The sequence below is a fragment of the Quercus suber genome, unplaced genomic scaffold (assembly GCF_002906115.3).
Source record: "Quercus suber isolate HL8 unplaced genomic scaffold, Cork oak 2.0 scaffold_194, whole genome shotgun sequence".
In the NCBI taxonomy this organism is placed as follows: Eukaryota; Viridiplantae; Streptophyta; class Magnoliopsida; order Fagales; family Fagaceae; genus Quercus; species Quercus suber.
Window position 1 is genome coordinate 940,005 of NW_027069652.1, and position 23,602 is coordinate 963,606.

Here is a 23,602-nt window from a genome sequence, read left to right on the forward strand (position 1 = left end):
TAATCTAATATTTCTTTTGAGGGTTCATTTAGTTTGTCAAATTCTCGTTTCACTAGATTAGAGATAACGAGTTCCATTATAATAATAATAATAATAAAACTAACGAGGTCTAATTCTGCTACCTTCTTTGGTTGTTAAATGCAGAATGTTGAGACTAACGATATGGTTGGTAGGGTTCCTCGGTCTCAACCTATTCAAACACTCATTGAGTCAACCCAAGTAAATGATAAAATCCATCCTACATTGTAATCTAATATTTCTTTTGAGGGTTCTTTAGTTTGTCAAATTCAGTTTCACTGATTAGAGATAAGAGTTCCATTTAATATAATAATAATAATAATAACTAACGAGGTCTAATTCTGCTACCTGCTTTTTGGTTGTTAAATGCAGAATGTTGAACTAACGATATGGTTGGTAGGGTTCCTCGTCTCAACCTATTCAAACATCATTGAGTCAACCCAAGTAAATGAGTAAAATTCATCCTACATTGTAATCTAATATTTCTTTTGTAGGTTCATTTAGTTTGTCAAATTCAGTTTCACTGGATTAGAGATAAAAGTTCCATTTAATAATAATAATAATAACTAAGAGGTCTAATTCTGCTACTTCTTTTTGTTGTAATGCAGAATGTTAGACTAACGTATGGTTGGTATAGGGTTCCTTGCGAGTTCCATTTAATAATAATAATAATAATAACTAACAAGTCAACTATTTTGCTACCTTCTTTTGTTGTTAAATGCAGAATGTTAGACTAACGATATGGTTGGTAGGGTTCCTCAGTTCAACCTATTCAAACACTCATTGAGTCAACCCAAGTAAATGATAAAATTCATCCTATATTGTAATCTAATATTTCTTTTGTAGGGTTCATTTAGTTTGTCAAATTCAGTTTCACTGGATTAGAGATAACGAGTTCCATTTAATAATAATAATAATAATAATAATAATAACAACTAACGAGGTCTAATTCTGCTACCTTCTTTTTGGTTGTTAAATGCAGAATGTTGAGACTAACGATATGGTTGGTAGGGTCAAAAGTTAAAATGGAATTGAAAATTTAATAATAAATAAGAATAATTAAAAATAAGATAAATTAAATATGATATTTTGATTGTAATATAATAGAGTTTTTAATTCACTTTAAATGTTAAAAAATTGTATAAAAAAATTGGAAAAAAATTGATTATGACATGGTTGCTGACGTGGCTCAATGAGAGCCTAGCAACATTAAATGCTACACTTCAACTTTTAGTAATATATAAATTATTAAATGGAACTCGTTATCTCTAATCCAGTGAAACTGAATTTGACAAACCAAATGAACCCTACAAAAGAAATATTAGATTACAATGTAAGATGAATTTTACTCATTTACTTGGGTTGACTCAATAAGTGTTTGAATAGGTTGAGACCGAGGAACCCTACCAACCATATCGTCAGTCTCAACATTCTGCATTTAACAACCAAAAAGCAGGTAGTAGAATTAGACCTCATTAGTTATTATTATTATTATTAAATGGAACTCATTATCTATAATCCAGTGAAACTGAATTTGACAAACTAAACGAACCCTACAAAAGAAATATTTGATTACAATGTAGGATGGATTTTACTCATTTACTTGGGTTGACTCAATGAGTGTTTGAATAGGTTGAGACCGAGGAACCCTACCAACCATATCGTTAGTCTCAACATTCTGCATTTAACAACCAAAAAGTAGGTAGCAGAGTTAGACCTCGTTAGTTATTATTATTATTATTAATATTAAATGGAACTCGTTATCTCTAATTTAGTGAAACTGAATTTGACAAACTAAATGAACCCTACAAAAGAAACATTAGATTACAATGTAAGATGGATTTTACTCATTTACTTGGGTTGACTCAATGAGTGTTTGAATAGGTTGAGACCGAGGAACCCTACCAACCATATCGTCAGTCTCAACATTCTGCATTTAACCACCAAAAAGAAGGTTGCAGAATCAGAATTAGACCTCGTTAGTTATTATTATTATTAAATGGAACTCGTTATCTCTAATCCAGTGAAACTGAATTTGACAAGCTAAATGAACCCTACAAAAGAAATATTAGATTACAATGTAGGATGAATTTTACTCATTTTTGTGGTTTAAAGTATCCAAAATAGACATTGAAATATGATTAAAAACCCTCACATATAATTGAGACTTCAATACTAACAAAAATTAATAGCTATATCAGCCCACACACACGGTCATTATAAGCTCAAAATGTTAGTAAGGTAATCTGTTGACCCATTTTTTCATAGATCAAGCTCAAGTGACACTTCCTTAATTTTCTAGAAATTTTACAAGCATAGAGGATATTGAGTAAGGTTGTAGTTTTAACCTTATTATGAAACGGATGCCATTACTTCAAGGGTAGCATATCTGTAAATAAATTATGATATACTTCAAATTCAATATTGCTAGATAGAGCTCTCTATAAAGGGGCATTCTGAGCATTTAGAAGACAAAACTAGCTTTGGCTTAAAGTTCTTTGTGCTAGCTTGTGCTAAAATTCTCTCTATATATGTATTCTAAAAATAATTTTAAAGTTTTCTAAGAATACATCTTTGATGCTTGAATTGCAAGACTATTTCCAAAATGTCATTGTAAGTAAATTTTATCAATTCAAAGTGAAAGTTGATCTATTACAGTATTACTTATTCTTCAGCTTAAAGTTACTTGTTTCCGATATTTGTTTAGCAATGACAAGATTACTATTTCTATTGGTTGAAGTCTTGAAAATGATGGTTAGGATTATGCATGGGTAGCAAATGGGCCTAGGGCATGGTATCCATCAAATTTTGCTCATGCCTGTCGGCTAGCCTGATTGCAAGCACGTTGGATTCTTATTTTGGTAATACTTATACTTGGATGTGAAGTTAGTGTCTGTCTGGGAACATTTTATTTAGCTGAAATTGAAAACTTTTTGTTGAAAGTACTGTAGATAAAACTAAAAGATAGCTAAAACAGTACAATGTGGCTCATGAATAGTACTAAAAAGTGCAATGTGACTCATGAATAGTAGTAAAAATAAGGTAAATAGTAAAAAAAAAAGGCTTTTTAAGCCAATGCCAAACGCACACTTAAAAAAGACTTCTTTGGGCCCAATTGAGGAAATGCTATTATTTGTAAGAGAAAAATATGTTATGCTAAATTGGGTTGGTAGCTGCTGGTTGGATGTCTAATTGTTCAAGCCATAATGATAGTATCTGTTCCGGCCTTTGTTTTAATATTCTCTAAGACCCTGATCCATTGGATGCAAATTGTGAATTGTAATGGGTTGACTCAAGTTCAGTAATGGGCTCCACCTAGTGACTTCTCTAGGCCTATTCCTTCTCCTTACCTATTCCGTAAATGTGCACATTTTACACTTGCTTGCTCCCTATCTCTCTCACTCTCAGGCACTCAGCTAGTCACCACTCACCCTCCATCTCTTAGTTCTTCTCTCCCCCTCCACAACTCATCACCGGCTCCACCAATCTCACTGCCGATCTATGAGATGTCAACACCAAAGCTTCTTTGCGATATTATCACCAACATGCTCTTGATACTACCTAAAGTCCCATCTCAATTAAGAAGTGTATGCAAGTCATGTACTCTTTTAATCTTCAATCCCCAGTTCATCAAAATGCACCTCAAAGTTGATTCCTTAGCTTATTGTGGTTTTGACTACAATTATTGTGGTGACCAAAAATTAGATCTGATTGGAATTGAACTAATAGCATTTTAAGTTTTAACCATCTTATCCAAGACCAAGAAAATCACATGGGATGAAAGAGTTGTGAAATTCCTCAGTACATGTACCCAATTTTATTTACACAAAAACTGATGCTACTACCATCGCATTAGATGGATATGCTATTAGGAACTCCCCTACCAGTGACCCCTGGCTTTGAGAATGGCTTCAAGAGCTCATATGGTACAACTCTAGCTCCAACTCTATTCTTCAGTTTCAAATTGGTGTTCCTCTCATCAATGATTCCCTCAAGCTCCTTCAGTCTGCCACTAAACTGTTCAAATGCAGCTTTTATAACAGGATTTTCTTCCCAAGATGGTTCCATATTCTTACCAAGATACTCCTCATCTGATGAGTGATTTGATAGAACATCCAAAACAGCCATCACCTTGGTTGCCTGAATCTAATGCTTTTAAACATGAACGTCCTCTCTTTGTGGTCGTGGGATGTTGGAATGGATACGAAGGCTTATTTGACTGAACTCACTGGTATTATCTCATTTCCCTTTTTTTACCCTTTCGCATATTAAGACAAAATACATGTGACTTTTCCTTCATCATTTTCTTCTTTCGAACTCTATCATCTTGCACTTACCTCTCTTCATAGGCAATCCACCTAAATGGTTGATGAATGAGTCCTCTAATTTCCATGGTTGCAGGCCTTGAAATGTAAGAGGCTATTTGTGTTGGATTATCATGATCTGTTACTACCTTATGTGAACAAAGTAAGAGAGGTAGAAGGAACTACATTGTATGGTTCAAGGGCATTGTTCTTCGTTACTAAGGATGGCACACTAAGGCCTGTTGCCATTGATCTCACCCGGCCTCCAACTGGTGACAAACCCCAATGGAAGCAGGCTTTTATCCCAACGTGGGATGCCACAGGTTGCTGGCTGTGGAAGCTGGCTAAAGCTCTTGTTTGTGCTCATGACGTTGGTTATCACCAGCTTGTCATTCACTGGTGAGCACTATGCAAACCTGAACTCAAATCACGATAAATTGGCATTGCAATCAACTTCTTCTGTGACTGATTTTGGACAACCCTGAAACTATGGTTAAAGAATTCCCCTTGATATCATGCTAGTTGTCTACTTGGGCTCAGACAAATCACAATTGTTATCATTGATTTTTGGGATTCTTTCTTTGTACTTTTGTAGGCTACAGACTCACTGCTGTACAGAGCCGTACATAATTGCAGCTAACTGACAATTAAGTGCAATGCATCCAATTTACATACTTTTACATCCTCATTTCAGATACACAATGGAAATCATTGCTCTTGCCCGAGAGAGCCTCATTAATGCTGGTGGGATAATTGAAAGCGCATTCTCACTGGCTAAATACTCCATTGAACTCAGTTCTACTGCTTACAACCATCTCTGGCGGTATGACATGGAAGCTTTGCCAGTAGATTTGATTAGAAGGTATTGCAGATGATCAAAATAATATAAGATTGTTCTAGTTTTATTCATGGTTCCTATAAGGCATAATCAGATGAAAAGTTATCTGTGGTTACACTTAGGTTGCTACTTTTTCACTCAGCAATTTCTCAACTTCTTGATACTTAATGAATTGTCAAGCTTTTAAATTACTTTGCATTACACCCTCAATGAAATTTCAAAACAATATTGTTGATCAACTTTCAGGGGAATGATGCCCCTAACTAGAATGGTGAAAAAGAATACATGTGACCGATATTGACTAGACTGTTGAAGTTCCATGGCTAATCCCAAAATTTGGGGATTAAGGCTTGGTTTTGCTGTTTTTTCAAGGGAATGGCAGTTGAGGATCCAACAACTGAGCATGGCCTGAGGTTAACCATTAAAGACTACCATTTTGCCAATGATGGTCTAATCCTTTGGGATGCCATTAAGCAATGGGTAAGTGATTATGTGAACCATTACTAGCCTGAACCATCTCTTGTTCAGTCTGATGGGGAGATTCAAGCTTGGTGGACAGAAGTTAGAACAAAAGGCCATGCAGACAAGAAGGATGAGCCATGGAGGCCTATCCTGGAAACACCAAAAAATCTAATTTATATTTTAACAACCATAATTTGGGTAACTGCTAGGCACCATGAAGCTGTGAACTTTGGCCAATATATGTTTGCTGGTTACTTCCCTAACCAGCCTACATAGCTCGAACCAACATGCCAACTGAGAATCCATCTAATGAAGAATTCAAGAACTTAAACAATCTCGCCTTCACCTTGAAAGACAACTTCTGCCCAAAAAAGAATATACTTATATAACATAATTGGAATTTTTTTAATGAAAAATGAAGAAAAGGGTCTGTGGGGACTCAACTTGGATTGGACCCAGAGTATGAATGGGTTTTCAGCCCAACAAGCCCAAACAATAAATTTGTAGAGAGTGGATCAAAGGTTTAGGCGCTGGCCGGCGTTCATGAATCATGAACTCTTTTCTTTTATTGAAAAAATACTTAGAACCATTTACAACTGGGGAATGCTCCTCGGCCATGGGCCGAGGAGGCCTTTTTTTCCCCCTCCCTTCTTACTTTACTCACTCTTCTTTATATAGTTTTCATTGTCCTATCTCGTTCTTCCATCTGTTGATCATCCATTCGCCTTTCTTCTGACCGTCCGTCCCATCAGAGGCCTTATCAACACTCAAGTGGTTCACCCTGATCAATGTTGCCTTGCTAAGGGGTTGCATCCCCATTAATGCGGCCACAGGGGTTAGGTGAATGCATTAAGTGTAGAGGTGACAGCTTGTTCTGGGCTTGTCCCTTCCCAAAATTATCCTTAGTATGCCGAGGACGAAGAGGTCCTCGGTGTGGATCCAAAAAAGAGTCTCTCTCTAATTTAGCCTTGGATGGTCATCCTTCCTCGGCGTGGGCCTTGGGCCTACTACACGATGGGCTGAGGCTATCAGGCCCACGGGCCCCACAGGGTCCAATTTTTGTAAATACCTTATAATTTTACTTTGGAACTCAAATTTTTGAAAATAAGATCATTTGTTCTCTTCTTTCTGATAGCTGCTCTTGTCTAGTATTCAATTTAAAAGCCATTAAACAAGTTAGGAACTCCTGTTCTTGAGAATATAAGGTGCTAAATTTTATTTATTGTTGATACTCATTTAGAAATTTCATTGAAACCTAGCTGAAAACCAGCAACACAAATACAAAAGCAAGTCTGAACCAGCGGACAGAGCACTAAGACAATAACAACTCAGGACAACAAAAGAATGACACTTTACAATAGCAATACAAATATAATAGCAAGTCTGAACCTATGAGATAGAGAGGTAAACAAAAAATTCCAACAAGGTGCTAGATTCATGTGATATTTCACAGGTGCCATATCTCTAATATAACTCCAAGGTATGCTAAGCAACCTTAAGAAATTGATCCAAAGATGAAAGGAACGCTGACTTTATTAAGTAATGGAACTCTCCAAGCAACCCATGTTGAGAAGTCCAAGAATCATTCACCATGAAAATCAGGGAATACTTTGAGTGGTAACACCAAGCTATAGCTTTTATCCATGATAACCTATCAGACCAAAATTTGAGAAATAAAAAAGTAAATAATAAGTTTTCAACCACATTGCAAAAAAGGAAAAATCTTTGAGAGGAAATGAGGATCCACAACAAGAAGTCATATGGAATGACAACAAGAGAAGTCATATGGAATGACAAACAATCTACAAGTAAATCAGGTCTTAAAGGGGTGAAAGAAGAAATGCGAGGGAAATAAGAAAAAGGACTCTAGAAATAGAAATTAGGATATAAATGTACATGATCAAAGCTTGAAGTGCAAACATTAAAATGATGCATCAAGTTCTATTGCTAATATCTCTGTAGAGACGATTGCTTCACAAAAAAAATATTGTTAATTGTATTATTTAGTCTGTCATAGCAACAACAATAATTAACAAATGTTTGGATCTCTAGTTTTATAATAGGGATAATTACAGTAAACCCACCTGGGGTATGGCCCGTTTTCACTTTACCTTCCCGTGGTTCAAAACTTATCACTTTGCCCACCTAAGGTTAGTTCTGTTAGCCTTCTGTAACCCACTTCTCTGTTTGCTGTTAGAAAACACATTTTTAGGCAAAAACAAATATAACAAGAATCAAAAAGTGAGGGTTTTAAATTAAGAATTGGGCAACCAAATTTACTGTCATTATGTAACACATCAAGCATACAGCATGTTTTGGGACTCCCATCTCTTGTCTGTTTGGATATTTGAATCATGCTTCTTTTCACAAGTTCTTCCAAGTATATTTCCATTGTATCCTCAGGAGTCATCTCTGGGGTTTGCTTCACAAATCCCTCTGCAAGCCATAAATGCAGCAACCTTCTCACAAGAATATCATAATCTTTTGGGAAAAGCCGTAAATAGAGGAAGTAAGGCCTCAAGTGGAAGGGTAGATCATTGTAACTCAGGGCCAAAACATTTGAGAATTGGACTTCCTTGCTGTCTGGTAAGCATACCTTTTTTATGAATAATTCCCAAGTGTCTTCGTCATTTAGCGGGTTGAGCTGATGAGGCTCTCCTCTTGTATCTGCTTTTAAAGCAACGTGATAATTGCTAAGTTAGCATGACTCTACTACCATTTTTTGTGTTTGGAAAGGTGTCAAGAAGTTTTTTCCATACATTAGGTGTCTGGAAATTGCCCAACACAAACAAGCACCATTTTTCCTTCAAAATCATATGGATCTTCTGTGTCAATTCCTCTTTCGTAGATTTCTTATCAACAATTGAACTGACATTCTGTTCCAATGTGCTCAGCAACACATCTATAAGGTTCCCGGAGGCAAGAACCCATCTCGGCCTCTGTCCAGGTCTCGGCCTCCATCTCGACCAAAATGGAGCTCGATCTCGGATTGACCACTATATTTACTTCATGGGTTTTTTTCTTTTCTTTTCTTTTTTTGCTTTTGGGTTGTGGGTTTGATAATAATCTGATTATGGTAGGGTTATGGGTTGTGGCTTGTGTTGGTTGTGGATTATGGGTAAGGTGATGGTGGTGCTGAGTTGTGGGTTCTGATAGTGGTGGTGGTGGAGTGGGTGGCAACACTTCATGGGTTTCAATTTTTTTTTTTTTTTTTTTGATTGTGGGTTTTATTTGATTTTGGCTTGTAGGGATTTTTGGTCTGGATTCAGAGGATTTAATTGGTTTTGGATGTGTAACTGAAAATTTTGAAATATATTTACAAATGTTGTGTTCTTGTGTTCATGAGGAAAAGATTCAATGGTTTGTGTTTTTGATTCGTGTTATGTCTGATTTTTAATAAAATAGTGTTTTTCTAACGTCTGAAGGTGAGGTGGGTAACAGATTCAAGTTCAGGTAATCAAAGTGATAAGTTTTGAACCACTTTCAGAGAGCATCTCAAAACCCGAGAGAGCCTCATTAATGCAGGTGGGATAATTGAAAGCGCATTCTCACTAGCTAAATACTCCATTGAACTCAGTTCTACTAATCAGCGTGGCACACCTTGATTAGTAGTCACCAATTTGCTAAATCCCACTTTCAGAGAGCATCTCAAAACCCCAACCGTATGAACGTCCTTTCCACTCTTCGCCATTATTAAACCGTGTGGGGTACAATGATATGCACTACTGACTACTGTAGTTTTTAACCATTTCTGGGTATACGCAGAAATTATATACTGTTCTTGTTGATACATACTAGCTAGGTTGTCCGAAATTTCAAGGCCCACTAATTGGAGTTGATTCAGGAAGGTAAAAGCTTAGTCTAAAACTTATCTTGATGGGCTTCAGTGAGGCCTATGACTTTTTTAAGGGTTAAGTAAGGCCCATGGCTGAATTGAGGATGGGCCTATGAGTTGATTCATGATAGCCTTTTCCACTTTCTTCTATGGGAAAAGAGTTTGCACCTGAATTTTCCGTACTTCTTGTTTTTGTAGAACCAAGATAACTGACTCAAGGAAGTTTTAAGTTTTCACATTTTAACACAATTTTGCATATCATTTTGTTTACTAATAATACCTTTGTTTATCAAATTAAATAAGATGAATATGTGCACTAAATTTGGCTTGCTTAGTCTTTGGGAATATATATATAATTTCAAACGACAGAAATGAAAGACAAAAATCTTATAACAGTCTATACATATTTAATTTATTATAAATTTTTAATGGTGAAAAATTAATTTCATAGATATTATATCACAAATAAAATTAACAACTTGTTTTTATCAACAAAAAAAAAAAATAAAATAAAAAAATAACAACTTGACTTGCCAATACGCTAATAACCCAACTACCATTGTTTTTTTTTTTTTTTTTTGGTTGATAATTTTATATTTTGGAGAGAATGAGAATTTAAATCCTAAATGTATCAATCAGAAATATTAGGAATTGCCAACTAATTAAATTACAAAAAAAAATACATCCTTATTGATAGTTATTGTTTGCCAATGAAGTATAAGAGTACATTGTTAATTAAGGATTAAAAAAATATATATTGTTGTCAACGAAGTATGGACAATGAGAGCAGTCATTGTGCTGTACTAATTTTATTTTCCAATTTATTTAATTTATTTTCAAGCAAAATAAGTTAATCCAATGAAACTAAACTCATCAACAATCTTAAAATAAGTCAATTAAAAGCTTCTTGCTTAAGTTATATGTTGGTTTTAAGGAATACAAATCCTCTTTATCACCTTTTGAGTTCCACCAATCACAACTAGCCATTTATTTGTTTTACTTTTCATATAAAATAGTCAAAATTTAAAATGGAAAAAAATAGGGACAGAGCCAGAACTTTGAGTTAAGGAGGGCGATTTTATTGTTGGTTGTATGCAGTGATTTCAACCTCTAATTCTGTTATTTAATTGTTGAGATTTTTTTTTTTTTGGTAGTTAAGAACAAAATTATTTTTGTTTAGAATTTTTTTAAAGGACGGGGTTATTTATTTTGGATAAAATTAGTTAATTAAGCTTAATTTTGTTTTTAGTTTAACTGGTAATTTTTGTTGTTGAGATTTTTTTTTTGGCTTATATATTTTGTTTTAGATTTTAGATCTATAAATTTTTTTATGGTCACTAAAATGAGGAAAATATTAGAGTTGTAAGTTTTTTTTATAAATTACTTATGTAATAAGTGATTACTAGTAAGTAAAAAAATGATGTAAATGGTGTGCCCATATATGAACCAATAAAAATTTGTGAGTATGGCATTACTCTTAAAAGAATCAATGATATTGTTAAAGGAAAATAAAATGTAATTTTATAGAACAAAATTGCTAAAATTAATACTCATATATATATAATAATTTTTTTTTAAAATTTTAGGTGGGGCCATTGCCTCCCTGGTCCAAGGGTAGTTCCGCCCCTAAAAAAAAAATATCAAAACACATGGTATACCATGATTGGTTAAAAAAAAAAAAAAAGTGGAACATAAAAAGTGATACAAAATATTTTTATTCGATTTTTATCCATATGTTACATTATTCACGTTTTGTGACAAAAGTATGCATTTGATTATTTAAGCATCCTGTCCTATATGTAAATCACGCAAAAATAAAGTAAAATTATTCATCTATTAGGCTAGACAACAGGGGAATTTCCTTAATTTGCCAAAAAGACTTGCCCAGCATTACATCAACGTATCAAATTTACTGATTTGAGTTGTTAGCAAGATGATGGGTCTTGTTTTGTTTAACATATGAGAGGGAAGTAGCTGAGAATTTGAGGAAAAAAGAAAAAAAAAAAGTGGAACATAAAAAGTGATACAAAATATTTTTATTTGATTTTTATCCATATGTTACATTATTCACGTTTTGTGAAAAAAGTATGCATTTGATTATTTAAGCATCCTGTCCTATATGTAAATCAAGCAAAAATAAAGTAAAATTATTCATCTATTAGGCTAGACAACAGGGGAATTTCCTTAATTTGCCAAAAAGACTTGCCCAGCATTACATCAACGTATCAAATTTACTGATTTGAGTTGTTAGCAAGATGATGGGTCTTGTTTTGTTTAACATATGAGAGGGAAGTAGCTGAGAATTTGAGGAGAATAGGGCAATAATATGATCATAGAAAGCTCTCGATTTTTGAACTAGGAATGGTGGAAAAGAGAGGAATAGGATTCAATCCCTTTGTTAATTATTTTAATTATTTTCCTCTCGTGATTCATCAGTTTCACATGATATCGAAAATATTTTCTTGTAGTTGGTAACAGAGCGTTTATCAGACAGTTAAGGATCAGAGAACAGAGGATAGGAAGAAAGGCAAGAAGGATAAAACGACACAAGGCTAGCTGAAGCTACAAGAGGATTAAATCAGTTAGCTAAACTACAAGTAGTTTAGGCGTTAATTATATTCAGTTGTATCACACGTGTTGTAACTACTCTTTGCCCGTGTAGTAACTGCTTTCCTTATAATTTGGTATAATTAGTTATGCTCTGTTTTGGGGCTTTAGTTCTTAGCTTAGATGTGACTGTATAAAGCTCTAATTCTGTACAGATTCAATCATTGTATCAATCAGAGAAGTTCTTCATTTTTCTCTCAATTTTCTTTCTGTGTTTACACTTTTTCTTCTTCCTTCGTCTTTACTTTCTTACAGCGTTATTGCTAGTATGGTCAATTGGCAAGGGTTTCCTGAAAGATATAGAGGCCCATTTGGTCAGATGTGGTAGAGGCTGAACCTGGGCCATGAGTGTTGAGTTTGAGAGACTTTTTTTGAGTTAATCCCCAAGCAAAATAGCCTATGATTTTGAATTGAAGTTGTATCCAATGTGTATATCAAGGCGTCATTGAAAGGCTTTCCAAGTGTCAATCTTTTCATATCTCCTGCAATGCTAATACTTAATGCAGGACCATGTGGCATTCACATACACGTATAGTCTAGATTCATGCTTAGCATCTTGGATGTTAGCAAGACCATTCCCCAAAAGAAATGCCAAAACGTTGATTCAAAAGAAAAAGGGCCCAATTTACGTAAAGATCTTCTAATTTCGTTTTAGAACTCAAATCGTTGGAAATAAAACCATTTGTTCTCTTATGTCTGATAGCTGTTGTTGTCCAGTATTCAATTTAAAAGCCATGAGACAAGTTAGGAACTCCTGTTCTTTAGAATAGAAAAGTGCTAGATTTTATTTTATTTTATTTTTGGATAATCAAGCAGAAATTTCATTGAAACCAAGCTGAAAAACAGCAACACAAATACAGCAGCAACTCTGAACCAGCAGAAGAAATACAAATACACCAGCAAGCCTGAACCTATCAGACAGAGCAATAAACAAAAAATTCCAACAAGGCTCTAGATTCATGTGATATTTCACAGGAGCCACATTTCTAATATAATTCCATGGGATACTAAGCAACCTTAAGAAATTAATCCAGAGATGAAAGGAATGTCATCTTTATTAAGTAATGGAACTCCCCAAGCAACCCTTGTTGAGAAGTCCTAGAATCATTCACCATGAAAAGCAGGGAATACTTTGAGTGGTAACACCAAGCTATAGCTTTCATCCATGATAACCTATCCGACCAAAGTTTGAGAAATAAAAAAGTGAATAATAAGTTTTCTACCACATTGCAAAAAAGGAAAAACTTTTGAGAGGAAATGAGGATCCATAGCTGACCTCAATATTTGGGACTAATGCTTTATTGTTGTTGTTGCCTATCATGTTGCAGGGGGGGGAAAAAACACTCAAAAATTGAAGCCAAACCTACGGCGAAAGATTTAATTAGTTAAGGAACGAGATAGTTACCATTATTTTCTCCTACTTTCAGTAAACGAATTTTAGGCTAGTTTGGAAAAAAAAATGCTCAATATAGTTTGGAAAAAAAAAAAAAAAAAGGGGGGGGGGGGGGGGGGGGGAAATCAAAAATTGAAGCCAAACCTACGGCGAAAGATTTAATTAGTTAAGGAACGAGATAGTTACCATTATTTTCTCCTACTTTCAGTAAACGAATTTTAGGCTAGTTTGGGGGAAAAAATGCACACTATAGTTTGGGAAAAAAAAAAAAAAACATGCACACTTAAACTCTTACCTGCATTAGTATTAATTTCTCCTTAGGCTTTTGCATATAAAATCCAATAAATGATAAACTCATCAACCTGAACCAAAGGGAAAAGTTAAAGAGAGAACTAGATTAGTATTTGATAAATTTGGTTCTGTAGTATATTACCTATATATTTGGAGTTTTGGACCTTGTTATTTTGTTAAAATTAATACTTACATCTTTACTGAGAAACCAGTAGACACACGAGCTATATCCTAGCAAAAGAAATTCCAATCTCCGGGATGTGAGCAGCTTAGTGCACTCCTGACCTACATCCTCTTGTATTTTTCAAATATGTGAGAAAAGATATACAAAAAGTTTCCAATCATATGTTTTATATTATTTAGGATCACAGGAATTGAAATCCTCCTCTTCCTCTCCCATTCCCATTCAATAGATAAAGCAGAAATGTCTTCAAACAAGGACTATGACGCATGCATAGGTATTTTGCTATACAAACTGATGAAACAGCTCCCGCATTACCCAGGGAAGTGTCTTTGGATAATTAGAGGGGAAAGAAAAGGAGACATACAAAAATTATACCTAGAAACAAATTCAGACAAGAGAAGTAGAAGTTGCAATCTAACATACTAAAATATACAAAAGCAGTAATTAAACCATTACGATTTTAGATAAGTAGGCTTACCTTGAGATTAAAAGCACTACATCACTTATCCATAGGGCCCTATATTTACTCTCCACTTCTTGTCTTGTGCTGATGCATGTGAAATATAGTAAAATAAGAATTGATGTTAGTATGTAAATGGACAGGATCAAATGACAGACAATCATTAGTTACACTCACATGTTAGAGATGTGAAAGAAGAAACAAAAAAAAACAAGGATAAGGGACACTGGAGAGGGAGGTTAGGATATTGTATATAAGTTACCTCCATTGATGAATAACTTGAGAAAGCCACATATTGTTGTAGAAATGATGCATAAAAACATAAACGATAAAAGCCTGCAGCATCCACATTAAAATGATGCATCAGGTTCTACTGTTACTATCAGTAGAAAAATAGCTTTAAAAAAAGGATGAAATTTATTGAAATGTAAGAAATTAGATGAAAGAAAGTTTACATAATTTTTTATGAGCAGATAAAGGGGGAAAAGGAAAACAAAAGAAAGGAGATAGTACCAGTGAGTGAGTGGTTGAACAATTGCAGCATCCAAAAGCTTTAATTAAGTCTCAAAGGTGCAAGTTTCTTTGCTTCTTCATTTGGTTATGCATCTGAAATTGAATCACCAAGAAATACAGTAAAATGTTGAGACAGAACAGAGGAGAAAAAGAATATGGGTTTTGGATTTTTTTATTGGAGGGTTGGGTATATACCTGGCTCTTCAAACTAGGAGAAAAGCTAATTTCAAGATTTTGTAGAGAGCTGACATATTGAAGCCCCATCGGAAGAGAGGCCAACTTTGGAAGACTAGAGAGTTGCAAAGAGAGAAGGGTTCTAAGTCCTTGCCATTCCATCTCATCCCAATCATTGGATAAATCAGCCACCTCCGAGTTGCAAACTCTCAGATCTTGAAGTGCAGTAAGATATCGCATGCCTTGAGGAAGAGGACATTTGATTAGATATAGAGTAAAGAGAGAAATGAGATTTCAAAGGCACTCCTTTGGCAAAGCTTCTTCCATTTCTGTATACACGTAATTTAATTTGGAGAGAGGGGCAACAATTGTAAAAGATGAAGAAGACAGAGAAGAAGAAGAAGAAGCAGCGATTGATGGTAGATATTGGCAATTTTTACATAGATATAATTTAAATTGGACAAGATTTGTGAGCAACATAAGCCAAAGTGGAAATCTCACTCCCCGTAGCACTTTAAATGCAGTGCTTTGAGATTTATATATGGTTGCAAGACTTCCAGTGACATCTCATCGTAACTAACACTCGCCTCATCAATGTCTTCTCCTATCCAATTTAAGTACAAGCTATCAAGGCATTGTTTCTCTTTCAAATTTGCAGCCTTACACTCTATTGCCTGCAGCACCCGCATTAAAATGATGCATCAGGTTCAAAAAAACAGTTCCACATGTAAACTAATAAAGTAGGTGATATTACAGTTCACAAAAGTAGTAATCCTTCAAGACTTATACTTGAATAAATTTATAGACCCAGTTGCCCACAACAAAGAAATTATATACAGACGCCTAGCTTACCTTCTGAATTTCCACTTTGCTGCTACAGGGACCTCAATTGGACATAAGGCCTGCTGCTTCCAGCCAGTTAGAGCATCAAATGCATTTAAATGAATTTTGGTGCCACCATCCACATGTTTAAGAATTAAACCCTCCCCGAAAACCATCTCTGGCAAGTGAGAAATCTGAAGCTTTTCTTCCCACCTGCAAGCACATATGACATAACATAACCATCATGACTTTTTTTTTTTTTTTGATAATCTGCAATAACTTTAATTAAGAAAAGGAAATACAAGCTGGGTTATCCGCTTTACAAACAGACTCGATAACTGGCGGAAGATTACCATTATGGAAAAAGGACTGACAGGGAGATAGAGCAAATCTGGCAACTTCATGAGCTGTCGAATTGCCTTCTCTTTGAACCCAACTAAACTTAACTGATGAAAAACACAGAGCTAGACCACGAATGTTGTTGATGAAACATAGACCCCTAACATATATCATCAAACTTCTTCTGGCAACATGAAGATCTCCAATTTTCCATAACTACCACCAAATAAGCCTTATTCCCAATTTGTTTTGGAGAGGCTGATTCCTCGACTCAAACACTCAACCTCTACCAAATAAAATCCAAATTGGAAAAAAGAATGTTGTAACAAAGGCCATACAGGTCAATGTACATTTGTTTTTTATGTCAATTTTTGATCCCGGTGAAGGCGGCATATGATCCTAGGTTCCCAGTATAATGACAATGTCAAGAGACTTTACCAATTTTCAGTTTCCACATAACTACTCAAAAACTTCTCCTAACATTTTCATCACATTCAAGAAAACCTGACTGATCACCGCTTTTCGACTATATATAGCTAGCGATATGGTGAGAGAGAGCAAAATTCAATTTGCACAAGCTAAAATTAACATAACAACAAAATCATTATATGAAATGGTTCAGTTTATGCTCTGAGTTTAGTAATTTAAAAAATAAAAAAATAATAAAAAAGAAAAGAAAAGAGAGAGAGAGAGAGAGAGAGAGAGAGAGAGAAAGACTAACAGCTGGAGGTTGGAGGAGGTGAGAATGGAGAGCTTGCGAGTTTTGATCTCCCAGCCATGGATGTGGAGACCGCGGCGGCTGTTGGGCAAGGGTTTAGCACCAGCGGCTTTGAGTTCCTTCTCTTTGACTTCTACTATCTGTAGGAAAAATAGCTTTAAAAAAAAGGAATCATCTTGATTGGAATATTTCCGTAATCACAACAACAATAATTAATAGGTGCTTGATCTCTACAAAGTATATTTGGTGTTATAAAACAGGTCAGTGGAAGATTTCTTTTTCTTTTTCTTTTTTTTTTTCCTTTTTTTATAGCTCAAACTAACTAACAATATTAAAATCAACGAAGTGAGAAAATTTAGATAGTTCGTTGCTTTGGTAACATATAGTAAACCTTCTAAATATCAAGCAAATTTTCAAAATAAAACCATGATGCTTGAAAATTATATTTTATCATAAAGCATGATCCAATGGTGATTTAACTTAGATGATAAATTGTGATACATGAGATTATCTGTAGAACAGCAAATTGGAAGCTTTATATAAAATGGAACTGAAGCAACAGCATACCTGTACAATGAGCTGATTCCTACGGCATGGTTATCTGATTCAATTCTCCTAGTAATATTACCTTTTGCCAATTTTGACTCTGTTACACAATGGGAAATCAAATACATCACCACCTCAACCCGGTTGAAAATCCAAAGATGGAATTTAATAAAATCTAAGAAATTAATCTATGAGAAAATTATTAGCAGATAAACAAAAGAAAGGAGATGGCACCAGTGAGTGAGTTGCTGAGTTGAACAATTGCAGCACCCAAAAGCTTTAATTAAGTCCCAATTCTTATGAGCAGATTTCTTCGCTTCTTCATCTGAAATTTAATCACCAAGAAATACAGACGTTGAGAGAGAACAATGGAGAAGAAGAATTGGGCTTTTGGATTTTTTTTTTTTTTTTTTTTAATTGAAGGTTGCGGGTAAAATGGTAGACTTTTATATACCTGGCTCTTCTTCAAGATCTCCTTCCAAATTGGGAATGTGAGAAATTTTATGCCAATCTTCCCCGATTTGCTTCTTGTATCTTTTCAGTAAGATGGGACATCCTCCAATGTCTAGTGTTTGCAAAGAGGTAAGGGCACCGATTCCTTCTGGCAATGATTCCAATTCAGGGCAATGCCAAATTCGTAGTGTTTGCAAAGAGGTAAGGGCACAGATTCCTTCTAGCAATGATTCCAAATTAGGGCTATCCCAAATTGAAAGATTTTGAAGAGATATAAGTTTGCAGATCCACTCCGGTATAGCTATCAAACTACGACAGTGCGAAATGCTGAGAATTTGTAGAGAGCTGACATATTGAAGTCCCATTGGGAGAGAGACCAACTTCGGAAGAAAAACGACTACCAAAGAGAGAAGGTTCCTAAGTCCTTGCCATTCCATCTCATCCCAATCATTGGATAAATCAACCACCTCAGAGTTCCAAACAGTCAGATGTTGAAGTGCCGTAAGATATCGAATGCTTTGAGGAAGAGGACAGTTGTATAGAGATAGAGTACGGAGAGAAATGAGATTTGGTAGGCACTCCTCTGGCAAAGCTTCTTCCACTTCATGTAGTTCCATGTAACGTAATTTGGAGAGAGGGGCAACAATTGTAGAAGAAGAAGAAGAAGAAGCAATTGATGGTAGATTCCCTGAAGAAGTCTTGTTGTTTATCATCATCCTCTCCAATGACTGCTTCAAGTTCAAGCTACACCTCTCTAGAGTCAATCTTTCGAGATATGGAAACAAAGGAAAGGAAGTCAGCTGAGGGCAATTCCAAATATCTAAATCAGAAAGACGAGGAAATGAAGGAAGAGAATCCCTCCTTCCCCGCCACCATCCCTTTAAATTAGGGCAATCGCAAATACTGAGTTCCTCCAAAGAAGGGTAGAATAAAGAATCATTGTTATCTCTCTCTGAATCCTGTATGTGCTCTAAACAATCCAATCCGATAAAACGAATAATTTTGAGAGAAGGAAATTGGTCCAACGGTGGAAGATATTGGCATTTTCTACATGAATATAATTTAAATTGGACAAGATTTGTGAGCGACACAAGCCAATGTGGAAATATCACTCCCCCATACTGCTTTAAGCTCAATGCTTTGAGATTTATATGTGGTTGCAAAGCTTCCAGTGACATGTCATCGTAACTAGCACCCGCCTCATCAATGTCTTCTTCTACCCAATTTAAGTACAACCTATCAAGACGTTGTTTCTCTTTCAAATTTGCATCCTTATACTCTAATGCGGCATCTTTTCCGTGTTTGAGATTTTCAATTGACAGATTTCCTCTTAGCTCATTTAGCCTAGCAAGTTCCTTCAACCCACCGCTACACTTAGGCACCGAATCAATCCTATCCATACTTATCACAAACCTTGACAATGTTTGTAGATTAGTCAATTGGCTCAGTCCATTTGGCATATGAGTCAAACCCGAACACCCATCAATCTTAAGAAACCTGAGGTTGATTAATTTGTAAATATCTTTTGGCAATTCTTTAAGGTTTTCACACTTAGAGAGTTTAAGTGTTTGCAAATGGTACAACTTGACAATAGAATTAGGAAGTATCTCAATGTTTTTATTCTCAGAAAGGTCAAGATATCTTAGATGTTTCAAGTTTTTGATAGAACTTGGAATTGTTTTAATCCCCATGTTATGCAAATCCAACAAGCGTATGAACTTAAAACTAGCCACAATTGCACTATAAGTTGAATCATTTGATCTTATGGTATCATACTGACATGGCAAAAAAAATGTTCTTATCCTCCTTGCTTTATATAATGAGATTGGAATTTCCGATGATGAGTATAATGTATGTCCAAATGACACATGATGAGTTTTCTCGTCAATGTCTTTCTCTTTTGAATAAATAGTGGTGCTCCCTGATCCCATTACTTGTATTGCTATGTCATGCATGAGATCATGTATTTTGAATTTTGAAATGTTGCCAAGTTCATCTTCTTCAACTTCTTGAAAGAACGATCTCCAAAGCAAATCCATAAAATACTCATCACCAATATCTTCTGGACATTTATTTTTGTTATACAAATTGATGAATCCTTGCGCCATCCACATATAAATCAAACTCGCCTTTTCAATCTCATAATCCTTTGAAAATATACTACAAAAAGCGAAGCATTGCTTCAAATGTGATGGGAGATGATCATAACTCAACTTTAATGTTGGTAAAATATCATTGTCTTTCTCAGATATATTCAAAAGTTCATTGTTTTTGAATGATAGCCACTCTTTTTCAGTTTTTTTTGAATACAACAGACCTCCTATTATTCTTATAGCAAGTGGAACCCCTCCACACTTCTTCAAAATCTCCTTCCCAATATTTTCAAAACTTGCACTCTTTTGCTCTTCACCCTCTACAAATGCCATCTTCTTAAATAGAGACCAAGATTGTGTTTCATCTAAACCCTTTATCAAGTGCAGTTGCATAGTTTGTGCAATCTCTGCCACTTTTTTAATGCGAGTAGTCAATAATATTCCACTGCCTCTTGCGCCGCCCTTCAAAATATCTTTCAAGCTAAGCCATTTTTCACGATTGTCATTCCACACATCATCCAACACAAGCAAATATCTTTTTCCATTTATTTCTTTTTGAAGATTATTGACTAATGTGTTCATTTCAAGGTCTTTTGGTTTCTCATTTTTTATACATTCCAAGATTTTCTCAACAATTATCTTCACATCAAAATCGTCGGAGACACACACCCACAATTTTAGCTGAAAATGGTTCTTGATTTCTTCATCATTGAAGACAAGTTGAGCAAGTGTCGTCTTTCCTAGTCCTCCGATACCAACTATCGGAAGGACAGAAACATTCTCCTTAACATTGGGATCCAACAGAGATCCAATAATGGCCTTTTTATCCTCCTCCCTCCCAATAACATCTTCAGCACTTACAAGGGAATGAGTCTGCCGTCTTGCCTCGTTCCTGACTTGTATCTCCTCACAACGTTCATCCAAGTGAAACTGCCTGTCCGCAGCTACAGCAACTAGCCTCTCCCTCATGGCCTTAACCTTATGACCCATTCTAAGACCATATGCAAGCTGATTAGATTTGGAAAAGAAGATGCGTACCTCTTTGGCCTTCTTGTCTCCGGTCATCACTTCCCGTCGCAAGGCCTCAGTGGAGATTTCGTCCAGCAAGTCATCCGCATCCAACATGGCGTCCTTAAGCCTTTGCAGCCACAGTTTGACTTCATTGTTGTGTTTCTTTGCCTCTGCATCCAAAAGCACAGCACTGATTGTGGAAACTGTCTCTTTGAGTTTTTTTATCTCGTCTTTGACACCCCAGATGAGCGCAATCTCTTGGACTGCTACGTCGCCCGCTTTCCCGATGATTCCATTAGCAACGTTGAAAAGAGCTCCTTCCGCCATTTCCTAAATTAGTGAGAATTGAATGAATGCTAATATTTGTGAGAACTGAGAACTGGAGGGTAAGAGTAAGACCAGAATGATCTGTGATCTGTGTGATTAGGGATGGACTAGCAGATTTGCCAAAGGATAAGACTCTGCTTTTTGAATGCTTGGATACTAAGAAACGAACACCCCTGCAAAGTGGAAACGTGCAAAGATACATCAAGATCATAATTTGGGCAAGGCATATTAATGGACAATCTGTGACAGTGGGATGGACTATATTCCTTGCTTTTTGAGTGCTTCGATCGATGAAAGTAATTACACGTAGTTGTGGGGTACAAAGATTAGAAGAAAACAAGCATAGTTCCTCAACTTTGCATCAAATGATTCAAAGCAGGGAAAATACCCATTGGACCTCAGCACCGAAAGAAAACCGTGTGGACCACAAGTGTTTCCTTTACACTCTTCGCCATTATTAAAGCAACCTTTTCATATGCTCATGATGCACGCACCACTGTTGTTTTTAACTTCTATCTTTCAAACCCTTTTGGCAGGGCCGGCCCTAGCCTTAGGCCACCGACTAGGGCCCCTATGAGAAGGAGGCCCCAAATTTTGGGCAAAAATTGATATATTAAAAAAAAAATTAGTTTTATATTTTTCATCTACTTTTACAAAGTCTCAAATAATTAAGTAATATAATTAAGTAGGATAAAACTTAGGTATAGTATCTTAGGTACTGTTTCTTAAGTTCCCCTCTTAAGATTCAGCGATGTGGCTACTTGACTAAAAAATATATTTTCATCCCATGAGAAAAAATTCACATGGCAGAATCTTAAAAAGGGAACCTAAGGAATAGCACCTAAGTATTGTACATAAGTCTTGCTCAATTAAGTAATGCTAGAGATAATACAATTTTAAATACATGAGTCTTACAAATTGAGTAATGCTACAGTTACAAACTATTTTAAAATATTTTTACAAACTGTTGTTGTGACTAACATTTAACATCACTTTTTTATTTATCTATAATCTTTTATCACATCATCAATTTGTAAAGATTTTTGTAAAAGAATTTGTGTTTTTAGCATTTTCCCTTACAAATATGTGTCACTAATCACAAAAAATAATTCAGATAGGAAAATGCTAGAAATATTATTAATTTTACTTGAAAACTTTACAACTTGATGAGACAATTAATATAATATGTGGACATCAATAACCTAATAAATTATTTGAATTATTTTTTGTGATTAGTGATACATCTTTGTAAGCCTTATGTTGTAAAATTTATAATATCTCTAATATCATTCATTCAAACACTTGTTTATTATCTTCTTGAAGTGTTACTAATCGCATTCATTTCTACATCATTAGCAAATTTTTTTTTTTAAGTAAAATTTGTTATAAGTTTAGCATTTTTCCCAAAAAAAAAAAAAAGCATATTACAAAATAAAAGGAATATATTTTTATTATAAAAAAATTATGATATTAAAGCATTTTTCCCAAAAAAAAAAAAAAGCATATTACAAAATAAAAGGAATATATTTTTATTATAAAAAAATTATGATATTAAATACTAATTAAATATTATTTAAGTAATAATAAAAATATCTCATTTAAATATGTCGCCTTAAGCCTTCAAATTTGTTGGCCGCCCCTCTTTTTGGGTTCACTCAGCAATTATATACAGTTTTTTTTTACGTGGAAAATGCTACAAAACACACAAGTTTTTGACAAGTATTGATGTTTCGAAATCACAGGGCCCACTTGGAGTTGATTAAGGAAGGGCAAAAGCTTAGTCCAAAACTTCTCTTGATGGGCTTGAGTGTGGCCTATAAAACTTTTTTTTTAAAGTTAAGTAAAGCCCATGTCTGAATTGCTGATGGGGATGATCAGATGATGGCCTTTTTTCACAGATTTTCCACTTTCTTCTTTGGGAAAAGAGTTTGCACCTGAGTTTTCCACACCTTTAGTTTTGGTAGAACCAAAATAATTGACTCAATGCAGTTTTCACATTTTAACACAATTTTGCATATCATTTTGTGTTCTATACGTGAGTTTATCAAATTAAATAAGATGCGTATGTGCACTAAATTCGGCTTGCTTATATATATATATATATATATGGATTATGGACATAGTCATTCACCCTCTTTTGTCTTTGGGAACACAAATATAATTTCAAAGAATTACGTGATGAAAAACAAAAATCTTACAATGATTTATACATAT

General features: G+C 34.9%; 1 protein-coding gene and 1 pseudogene across 7 annotated transcripts; one reads left to right on the plus strand and one right to left on the minus strand.

Moving 5' to 3' along the window:
• Positions 1-4,179: 4,179 nt before the first annotated feature.
• On the plus strand, positions 4,180-6,011 carry LOC111986708 (linoleate 13S-lipoxygenase 2-1, chloroplastic-like; annotated as a pseudogene).
• Positions 6,012-12,831: 6,820 nt separating this feature from the next.
• On the minus strand, positions 12,832-21,625 carry LOC112039016 (putative disease resistance protein RGA3). 7 transcript variants are annotated; one of them, XM_065778954.1, is made up of 14 exons: positions 17,959-21,625; positions 17,739-17,829; positions 17,526-17,604; positions 16,962-17,098; positions 15,932-16,114; positions 15,581-15,753; positions 15,101-15,321; positions 14,906-14,998; positions 14,655-14,728; positions 14,411-14,479; positions 13,942-14,042; positions 13,753-13,819; positions 13,341-13,427; positions 12,832-13,237 (listed from the first exon to the last, which is right to left on the minus strand). In XM_065778954.1, coding segments are annotated over exons 1-3 (3,522 nt in total). In that variant the 5' UTR covers positions 21,389-21,625; the 3' UTR covers positions 12,832-13,237; positions 13,341-13,427; positions 13,753-13,819; positions 13,942-14,042; positions 14,411-14,479; positions 14,655-14,728; positions 14,906-14,998; positions 15,101-15,321; positions 15,581-15,753; positions 15,932-16,114; positions 16,962-17,098; positions 17,526-17,603. The 7 variants fall into 7 exon arrangements, 6 of the variants coding, with proteins under 6 accessions (XP_065635026.1, XP_065635025.1, XP_065635023.1 ...); XM_065778953.1 differs by having other exon boundaries at positions 13,942-14,033; positions 15,101-15,753; XM_065778951.1 differs by having other exon boundaries at positions 15,101-15,753.
• Between the last annotated feature and the right edge of the window lie 1,977 nt (positions 21,626-23,602).